Here is an 11232-nt window from a genome sequence, read left to right as displayed (position 1 = left end):
CCTTCTGGTCTCACTTCTTTCTGGTCTCACTTCTTTCTGGTCTCACTTCCTTCTGGTCTCACTTCCTTCTGGTCTCACTTCTTTCTGGTCTCACTTCCTTCTGGTCTCACTTCTTTCTGGTCTCACTTCCTTCTGGTCTCACTTCTTTCTGGTCTCACTTCTTTCCGGTCTCACTTCCTTCTGGTCTCACTTCTTTCTAGTCTCACTTCTTTCTGGTCTCACTTCCTTCTGGTCTCACTTCTTTCTGGTCTCACTTCCTTCTGGTCTCACTTCTTTCTGGTCTCACTTCTTTCTGGTCTCACTTCTTTCTGGTCTCACTTCTTTCTGGTCTCACTTCCTTCTGATCTCACTTCCTTCTGGTCTCACTTCCTTCTGGTCTCACTTCTTTCTGGTCTCACTTCCTTCTGGTCTCACTTCTTTCTGGTCTCACTTCTTTCTGGTCTCACTTCCTTCTGGTCTCACTTCCTTCTGGTCTCACTTCTTTCTGGTCTCACTTCCTTCTGGTCTCACTTCTTTCTGGTCTCACTTCTTTCTGGTCTCACTTCCTTCTGGTCTCACTTCCTTCTGGTCTCACTTCTTTCTGGTCTCACTTCCTTCTGGTCTCACTTCCTTCTGGTCTCACTTCTTTCTGGTCTCACTTCCTTCTGGTCTCACTTCTTTCTGGTCTCACTTCTTTCTGGTCTCACTTCCTTCTGATCTCACTTCCTTCTGGTCTCACTTCCTTCTGGTCTCACTTCTTTCTGGTCTCACTTCCTTCTGGTCTCACTTCTTTCTGGTCTCACTTCTTTCTGGTCTCACTTCCTTCTGGTCTCACTTCCTTCTGGTCTCACTTCTTTCTGGTCTCACTTCCTTCTGGTCTCACTTCTTTCTGGTCTCACTTCTTTCTGGTCTCACTTCTTTCTGGTCTCACTTCCTTCTGGTCTCACTTCTTTCTGGTCTCACTTCTTTCTGGTCTCACTTCCTTCTGGTCTCACTTCTTTCTGGTCTCACTTCTTTCTGGTCTCACTTCCTTCTGGTCTCACTTCTTTCTGGTCTCACTTCTTTCTGGTCTCACTTCCTTCTGGTCTCACTTCTTTCTGGTCTCACTTCCTTCTGGTCTCACTTCCTTCTGGTCTCACTTCCTTCTGGTCTCACTTCTTTCTGGTCTCACTTCCTTCTGGTCTCACTTCCTTCTGGTCTCACTTCTTTCTGGTCTCACTTCCTTCTGGTCCCACTTCTTTCTGGTCTCACTTCTTTCTAGTCTCACTTCTTTCTGATCTCACTTTCTTCTGGTCTCACTTCCTTCTGGTCTCACTTCTTTCTGGTCTCACTTCTTTCTGGTCTCACTTCCTTCTGGTCTCACTTCTTTCTGGTCTCACTTCCTTCTGGTCTCACTTCTTTCTAGTCTCACTTCTTTCTGGTCTCACTTCCTTCTGGTCTCACTTCTTTCTGGTCTCACTTCTTTCTAGTCTCACTTCTTTCTGGTCTCACTTCTTTCTGGTCTCACTTCCTTCTGGTCTCACTTCTTTCTGGTCTCACTTCCTTCTGGTCTCACTTCTTTCTAGTCTCACTTCTTTCTGGTCTCACTTCTTTCTGGTTTCACTTCTTTCTGGTCTCACTTCCTTCTGGTCTCACTTCTTTCTAGTCTCACTTCTTTCTGGTCTCACTTCCTTCTGGTCTCACTTCTTTCTGGTCTCACTTCCTTCTGGTCTCACTTCTTTCTGGTCTCACTTCTTTCTGGTCTCACTTCCTTCTGGTCTCACTTCTTTCTGGTCTCACTTCTTTCTGGTCTCACTTCCTTTTGGTCTCACTTCCTTCTGGTCTCACTGTGTTCTAGATTAGATTAGATATAAGTGGGTGTGATGCATTCAGGGACCTTCAGCTGCTCTGACTCTGTTGCTTTTCCTGCAGGGAGGACCAGGATCAAGTGGAGCGCCGGGATCAGGCGGACGACGTGGAGCTAATGGACAGAAGGTGTGTGACTTCATTTCATCATCGCCTACCATCACAATTAATCTGATTAGTTTAGAGATTATATTATAATATTATATTATAATATATGATCTGATTAGATTAGAATAGATTATATTAGATCAGATTAGAGATTATATTAGAGATTATGAGATTATAATAGATTATATTAGATCAGATTATATGAGAGATTATATTATATTAGAATAGATTAGATCAGATTATATTAGATCAGATAATATTAGATTATATTGATCACATTATATTATATTAGAATAGATTAGATCAGATTATATTGGATCAGATCATATTAGATTATATTAGATTAGATTATATCAGATTTTATGAGAGATTATATTATATTAGAATAGATTATATCAGATTAGAATAGATTTTATTAGATCACATTATATAAGAGATTATATCATATATTAGTTTATATTAGAGATTATATTACATTATATTATATTAGAATAGAGGATATTATATAATATTTGATTATATCATATTATATTAGAGATTGTATTACATTATATTATATTAGAATAGAGTATATCATATAATATTTGATTATATTATATTACTTTATATTAGAATAGATTATATCATATTTTATTAGAGATTATATTAGGTTATATTAGAATATATTAGATCAGATTATATTAGAGGTTATATTATATTATATTATAATAGATTAGTTCAGATTATATTAGATTATAATAGATTATATTAGATTATAATAGATTATATTAGAGATTATATTATATTAGTATAGATTAGATCAGATTATATTAGAGATTATATTATATTATATTAGAATAGATTAGATCAGATTATATTAGAGGTTATATTATATTATATTAGAATAGATTAGATCAGATTATATTAGAGATTATATTATATTATATTAGAATAGATTAGATCAGATTATATTAGAGGTTATTTTAGATTAGTTTTGTTTGTCACACTCAGCTCTAGGAGACTATGATGGACATCAATAGAGACATTCATTTTGTATCATTTTGTAATTTACCCACAATCCTCCGCTCCTCAACAAAACACTCAACAAAGTCCCGACTGTTTGCTGTGCTGGCTCCTCATTGGTGGAACGAGCTCCCCATTGACATCAGGACAGGAAGTCTCTACAGACTAAAAACACATCTTAGTGACTACACCTTGAATAGGGAAGGTAGAGCCGTAGTAGCACTTTAGTAGCACTTAAATGTCCTTTACCGATAGCACTTTGTAGTTCACTTTAGTAGCACTTAAATGTCTCTTACTGATAGCACTTTGTAGTTTAACACTTTAGCAGCACTTAAATGTCTCTTACTGATAGCACTTTGTAGTTTAACACTTTAGCAGCACTTAAATGTCCCTTACCGATAGCACTTTGTTGTTTAGCACTCTAGTAGCACTTAAATGTCCCTTACCGATAGCATGTTGTAGTTTAGCACTTTAGTAGCACTTAAATGTCTCTTACTGATAGCACTTTGTAGTTTAACACTTTAGCAGCACTTAAATGTCCCTTACCGATAGCACTTTGTTGTTTAGCACTTTAGTAGCACTTAAATGTCTCTTACTGATAGCACTTTGTAGTTTAGCACTTTAGTAGCACTTAAATGTCTCTTACTGATAGCACTTTGTAGTTCACTTTAGTAACACTTAAATGTCTCTTACTGATAGCACTTTGTAGTTTAACACTTTAGCAGCACTTAAATGTCTCTTACTGATAGTACTTTGTAGTTTAACTTTATTGAAGAAATTGTACTTTCTTGATTCTTGTTGTTCTGAGTTTGGACTCATGGTTTAATGCACTTATTGTAAGTCGCTTTGGATAAAAGTGTCAGCTAAATGACATGAAATGTAATGTAATGTGATGTAATGTAATGTAATGTAATGAAATGTAATCTCGTCATGACGAACTGTTGTTCTTCTTGTTGATGATGATGATGATGATGATGATGATGATGATGAAGGGCCAACCAGGGGATCCAGGGGATAAAGGTGTTCCAGGCTCAAAGGGACCCAGAGGAATGGCGGTAAGGAGCTGAAATACACTCTTTAATCTATATATTAATATATAATATTATATAGATATATACTTCCTCTCATATATGACCTCTGGAGAATCAGGTCTGGACATTATTACGATGATTATTATTGTCAGAAATAAAAGGTTTGCGTCCCGACAGTGAAATAGATGCATGGTGGAGTGGATGGTGTGTGACAGTAAAATAATTTGAACCCTTATTGGTTGGAGACTTCCTGTAGACTACATGAGCATACCTGTCTCCTGTAATCCTGTTGTGAACCTGATCTTAATCCCGCTGCCTGTCCATGTCTCAGGGTCAGGACGGCAAGGACGGTCATGGACCTGCAGGACCTAAAGGAGTTCGGGTAGGACCCTGACCTCCATCGTCTCTTCTGTTGAAACCAACATGGAACCGGTTTTAATATTCATGTCCTTCTCGTTACAGGGAGATCCTGGTTTCCCCGGGTACCCAGGTCTACTGGTGAGTCTGTTTCCACTGACAGCCGGAATCCAGAGAGTAGATTAGATTAGAGATTATACTGGATTATACTAGATGACATAACATTATATTAGATTAGAGATTATATTAGATTAGAGATTATACTAGATGACATAACATTATATTAGATTAGAGATTATATTAGATTAGATTAGAGATTATACTAGATGACATAACATTATATTAGATTAGAGATTATATTAGATTAGATTAGAGATTATACTAGATTATAATAGTTGACATAACATTATTTTAGATTAGAGATTATATTAGATCATATTAGAGATTATACTAGATTATACTAGATGACATAACATTATTTTAGATTAGAGATTATATTAGATCAGATTAGAGATTATACTAGATTATAATAGATGACATAACATTATTTTAGATTAGAGATTATATTAGATCATATTAGAGATTATACTAGATTATAATAGATGACATAACATTATATTAGATTAGAGATTAGATTAGAGATTATACTAGATGACATAACATTATATTAGATTAGAGATTAGATTAGATTAGATTAGAGATTATACTAGATGACATAACATTATATTAGATTAAAGATTATATTAGATTAGATTAGAGATTATACTAGATGACATAACATTATATTAGATTAGAGATTATATTAGATCAGATTAGAGATTATACTAGATGACATAACATTATATTAGATTAGAGATTATATTAGATTAGATTAGAGATTATACTAGATGACATAACATTATATTAGATTAGAGATTATATTAGATCAGATTAGAGATTATACTAGATTATAATAGATGACATAACATTATTTTAGATTAGAGATTATATTAGATCAGATTAGAGATTATACCAGATTATAATAGATGACATAACATTATTTTAGATTAGAGATTATATTAGATCATATTAGAGATTATACTAGATTATAATAGATGACATAACATTATATTAGATTAGAGATTATATTAGATTAGAGATTATACTAGATGACATAACATTATATTAGATTAGAGATTATATTAGATTAGATTAGAGATTATACTAGATGACATAACATTATATTAGATTAGAGATTATACTAGATGACATAACATTATATTAGATTAGAGATTATATTAGATCAGATTAGAGATTATACTAGATTATAATAGATGACATAACATTATTTTAGATTAGAGATTATACTAGATTATAATAGATGACATAACATTATTTTAGATTAGAGATTATATTAGATCAGATTAGAGATTATACTAGATTATAATAGATGACATAACATTATATTAGATTAGAGATTATATTAGATCAGATTAGAGATTATACTGGATTATAATAGATGACATAACATTATTTTAGATTAGATATTATATTAGATCAGATTAGAGATTATACTAGATTTTAATAGATGACATAACATTATTTTAGATTAGATATTATATTATTGTAAATCGCTATGGATAAAAGCATCAGCTAAATGACATGTAATGTAATGTAATATTATATCAGATTAGATTAGAGATTATACTGGATTAGATTTGATTAGAGATTATAATAGATGACATTATATTATATTAGATCAGATTTGATTATTGATTAGAGATTATATTAGATCAGATTAGATTAGAGATTATATTAGATCAGATTAGATTAGATTAGAGATTATACTGGATTATAACAGATGACATTATATTAGATTGGATTCAATTCGATTAGAGATTACAGTATATTAGATCAGATTAGTTTAGAGATTACATTACATTAGAGATTGGATCAGATGAGATCAGCCATAATCCAGAGTTTACTTCTTTAAATCATGGACTTTATGTTTTATAATGTTTTAAAACCACTGACCCGTCTATTATATGAATTATTTCCTCTAATAAAGCATCAACCCGGTTTGTGAGTCATCTAGTGATCTTTCTGAAGGTCAAACTACATTCATTTGAAACTGACTGGTTCTGGTCCACAAGCCTTTCAATAAAACTTGAAATACTGAGAGCGTCTGTGAGTCGTCGTGACGACGTGTCAAACATTACTCAGAAGTCCAATATGAGCGACAGGAAGCAGGTTGAAGTCACGCTGACTGAGTCTGTGTTGTGTCCAGGGTGAGGACGGCCTGCAGGGACCGAATGGACAACCGGGACGCAAAGGGAACCGAGGACGAGGCGTGAGAGTTTATTATATATCACATTTATTCATAATGAGACCGTAAACGGCATCATATTCTGACTGCTCCAGAAAACATACAGGGCTACAACAGATCACTTTAATTGTTTTGAATTCTATGTTTGGCTAACAGCTAGCCGTCAACAGCTCAAAGCTAACAGCTAACAGCTAGCAGCTCAAAGCTAACACTTAACAGCTAACAGCCAAAAGCTCAAAACTAGCAACTCAAAGCTAACAGTTACAAGCTAACAGCTAAGATATATTTTGCTTCATGGTGTCTTCTGGTCTCTGCAGGGAAACTCAGGCAGGCCAGGAGAATCAGGCGTGTCAGGAGAACCAGGATATCGAGGTCACAAGGTGAGTCCATCACCATCATCATGTCATTGTTTTAGTCACTTCTTAATAGTTGGTGGTGAGGATTAATAATAATTGGAACATTAATTAATCATGAAAATCATTAGATGTAATACAACCTTAAGGAAGATACATTTCTGTGACACTTCTACATACCGCCTTAAGTCCTGAACTATGTTATACAACACATGATATATATATATATATATATATATATATATATATATATATATATATATATATATTTATGAACCCTGTGAAGAGATATAAGAAGTTAATGGTGTCTCTTCTTGTACTCTTCCAGGGCCCCAGAGGTCTCCCTGGAGGAAAAGGCATGACTGTAAGTCCACCTTAGAAGTCAATGTAACGTGAAACGTTTGACTGTGACACTTCATTCAGGACGTCTTCTTTGTTTCCTCAGGAGTGTCAGCTGATCACCTCCATCAGAGACAACTGTGGTGAGTCAGCGCAGAGCAACAAGATGGATGTTTTGAGTGTTGTCCTTCAGTCACATCATAAGTTCTGTTTCTTCTTCCTCCACAGCGTGTTCCCTGGGTACGTACTCCCACTAGCTCAGAGGTCTTCATCATCACAACCAGTCCATGCAGGATGAAGGTCACAGAGAATATAAATATAAACCGTCACTGAACATTAGAGGAGATCTCAATTCTTTATTCACGTCGTCACGTTAACGATGGCCAAACAGGTTGGGTTCAATAGAGCTGAGCTGGTTTTATATATCTATAGATATATATAGATATATCATATATATGTAGTGAGGTTTAAGAAACAAAACTAACATTTAGGGTTAGGCTACAAAAGGATTCTTCCATTAAACCACAACGCATTGTCGAACACCGGCCTTCTGGTTTCCAGTCCTGTTTGTTGGACCTGTCCAAGTTCGAGAGGGAGACGATGAGACCGTGGGAGTCTCTCGGTGTGGACATTGATTAAGCCTCAGCTTCACTGTCTTCTCCTCAACATGAACTCTTCTTCGTTGGTGTCCAGGTCCGTCAGAGTGTCCGGCCTTCCCCACCGAGCTGGTGTTGGGTCTGGACATGTCGGAGGACGTGACCCCGGCGGCCTTCGAGAGGCAACGCTCCGTCCTCCTGTCCCTGCTGGAGAACATCACCGTCTCCGAGAGCAACTGTCCGACGGGCGCTCGTGTCGCGGTGGTGGGTTACAGCGCCTACACCAAGTACCTGATCCGCTTCCAGGACTACCACCGCAAGACTCAGCTGATGGAGTCTGTAAAGAACATCGCCCTGGAGAGGACGTCCAACCGGCGCCAGCTGGGGGCCGCCATGCGCTTCGTGGGTCAGAACGTCTTCAAGCGCGTCCGAGCAGGAATGATGATGAGGAAGGTGGCTGTCTTCCTCTCTAACGGGCCGTCACCGGATGTTAACGACATCGTCACCGCCGTGATGGAGTACCGGGCACTCGGCATCGTCCCGGCGGTCATCTCTCTGAGGAACGCTCCGGCTGTTGGTCGAGCCATGGAGGTAGGTTTGGATCAGAAGTTCCAAACTTCACCTCTGACCAGATGACAGGGTCTGAATCTACACCACATGTTTACCCTCCAAGATAATCACACAATAAAACACTCGCTGTGACTGTGAATGTACAAAATAACACTGATTTCTGGAGATTGATGTTCAGCTTTTCTGCACGTCATCTGATGATTAACGACCGCTGTTTCTCGCCAGGTCGACGACTCAGGAAGTTCCATCTTCAGCGTTCTTGGGAAAGACATGTCTGCTGACCTGGAGAAGGTCAAGGAGTGTGCAGTCTGTTACGGTACGCACTGAGCTTCATGCTTGGATTCACATGAATCAGATTCTGCTTTTAAACCCAAGGTTTATTTTCAGCTTTCCTTTGGGTTATTCCTCAATAATTGGAGCACTTTCTTCATCATCCCTTTCTGAAAAATGGGAACGACCAGCCATATCTGACAGTCTGTAGGAAATGTACTTCATGTGACACTAAACAGTTACACTCTCATCTTGTTTGACCTCCTCCAGAAAGTTGGCCTGTAATTGTAACACATTTATCCCTCAGGAACTTCTTTAAACGCTAGGTAAGAATAAGAAGTCCCAGGAGCCATTTTCTAACCACTTCTTCATGATTACTCTCTTGTTCTTCAGACCCCTGCCGGCGTTCGCCGCAGTGCGCCTTCATCCAGGAACCACTGCAGCCTCAGGAGGTTGACATGGACCTGGTGATGGTGGTGGACGGCTCCAGGGAGATGCAGGCTGACGAGTACGCCGGCGTCCAGCAGCTGCTTGGCTCGGTAGTGGAACAGCTGGTCGTGAGCCCGCAGCCCCGCAGGGCCGGCAACCAGGCCCGGGTGGCCGTGGTCCAACAGGGCGGCGCGCAGGATACCACGCTAGGGTTTGGCTTCGGGACCTACCAGACCAGCGCCCTGATGAGGAAGCACCTGATCCGGAACATGACGCAGCAGGGAGGCTCGTCGGTGCTGGGACGGACTCTGGAGTTCACCCTGAAGGAGGTGCTGCTGAAGGCCGGCCAGCCCCGGAGGAGGAGGGTGCTGCTGACCGTGGTGGGCACCCAGACTGCTCACGAGGACCGAGCCAAGCTGCGCTACATCTCCCAGAAGGCCAAGTGTGAGGGGGCGGTGCTGTTCGTGGTGACGGTCGGAGATCGCTACGACCGGTCGCAGGTGGAGGAGCTGGCTAGTCTGCCTGTTCAGCAGCACCTGATCCACATTGGGAGTCTGAAGACTGACGAGCAGGGCTACGCCCAACGCTTCTTCAGAGTCTTCCTCTCCGCCCTCAACAGTAAGACCAGAGACAAAGACGTGGAAATATGAAATGTCATTCATATTGTTCAGCATCATCACCTCGTTTGGCGTTTAAATGTTTCCCATAATGTCATAATATGATATCACGTTCTAGTTTATTTTAGATTTTCAAGTACAATTTAATGTCCTGAAGACTTTTAATGTTGTACTTTTACTTGAAGTATTCTAACTTGAGTTTGAAATGCATCACCTGAAAGTATCGTGTGTATTTCAGAGGGAATGAACACGTATCCTCCTCCTGCTTTCAAACGGACATGTGACCAGCTGACAGAACAATCCGGAGGACAAACATTCATAAACGGGTAACATGAGACGTTTTGACCATGAAAGGCTTCTTGAATGTTCCTTCAGATGATGTTCAGAGTTTAAGAAAGATACGTGAACAGGAAAGAAAACTAATACTCATTCATGAAATGTGTCCAGTCAGGGGACGGCAGTGGTGGATGAGGAAGAGTTCAGGGAGGAAGAGGAGGAGAGGTTCCAGGAACAGACGGGAGGACAGACTGAGACCGGCCAGCTGGACATCGTCCACAGTCTGACCGGAGGAGACGAGCAGAGATTCATCTCCCACTCTAACGGTAGACCACACAGTGTTACAACTTATTTATATTTTAATACAGACTATAATATGAAAGTCTCTACATCTTCCATCGCAAACTAAAAACACATCTTAGTGACTACACCTTGAATAGGGAAGGTAGAGCCGTAGTAGCACTTAAATGTCTCTTACCGATAGCACTTTGTAGTTTAACACTTTAGTAGCACTTAAATGTCTCTTACTGATAGCACTTTGTAGTTTAACACTTTAGTAACACTTAAATGTCTCTTACTGATAGCACTTTGTAGTTTAACACTTTAGTAACACTTAAATGTCTCTTACTGATAGCACTTTGTAGTTTAACACTTTAGTAACACTTAAATGTCTCTTACTGATAGCACTTTGTAGTTTAACACTTTAGTAGCACTTAAATGTCTCTTACTGATAGCACTTTGTAGTTTAACTTTATTGAAGAAATGTTACTTTCTTGATTCTTGTTGTTCTGAGTTTGGACTCATGGTTTAATGCACTTATTGTAAGTCACTTTGGATAAAAGCGTCAGCTAAATGACATGAAATGTAATAATATGATATTTATATTTTAATATGACATTTTATGACTTTTTGTGACAGGTCACCAACTAGTATAATGTATTGACAGCCACTTCCTGTAGTTTTTTTATAAATGCATTAAAATATTGCACAGCAAAACTAAAATGCAACCAATGGAAAAGGCCCCGTGACTTGTTTTAAACATGACTGGCGCCCCCGAGAGGCTGGAGATATCATTACAACCTACATCATCAAAATGTTTTACAATATCCCAAACAAATGACAGGAAACCCTCTAGGGGGTCCGGTGCGGGGTTCA

General features: G+C 38.6%; 1 protein-coding gene across 1 annotated transcript in view; it reads left to right on the top strand.

The window, feature by feature from the left end:
- Positions 1-11232, top strand: part of col6a4a (collagen, type VI, alpha 4a) — an 81891-nt gene that overhangs the window by 69047 nt on the left and 1612 nt on the right. Inside the window, exons 36-49 of the mRNA XM_034553102.1 lie at positions 1891-1953; positions 3927-3989; positions 4297-4347; positions 4428-4463; positions 6589-6651; positions 6945-7007; positions 7309-7344; positions 7426-7462; positions 7548-7559; positions 8013-8506; positions 8711-8801; positions 9149-9802; positions 10040-10127; positions 10249-10403. Coding sequence (XP_034408993.1) covers positions 1891-1953; positions 3927-3989; positions 4297-4347; positions 4428-4463; positions 6589-6651; positions 6945-7007; positions 7309-7344; positions 7426-7462; positions 7548-7559; positions 8013-8506; positions 8711-8801; positions 9149-9802; positions 10040-10127; positions 10249-10403 — 1906 coding nt within the window. The remainder of the gene's footprint in view (positions 1-1890; positions 1954-3926; positions 3990-4296; positions 4348-4427; positions 4464-6588; positions 6652-6944; positions 7008-7308; positions 7345-7425; positions 7463-7547; positions 7560-8012; positions 8507-8710; positions 8802-9148; positions 9803-10039; positions 10128-10248; positions 10404-11232) is intronic.

This window comes from Cyclopterus lumpus, chromosome 16 (assembly GCF_009769545.1).
Source record: "Cyclopterus lumpus isolate fCycLum1 chromosome 16, fCycLum1.pri, whole genome shotgun sequence".
Taxonomy (NCBI): Eukaryota; Metazoa; Chordata; class Actinopteri; order Perciformes; family Cyclopteridae; genus Cyclopterus; species Cyclopterus lumpus.
The sequence above is the reverse complement of the archived record's forward strand: the minus strand, read 5'-3'. Positions and strand labels throughout refer to the sequence as shown.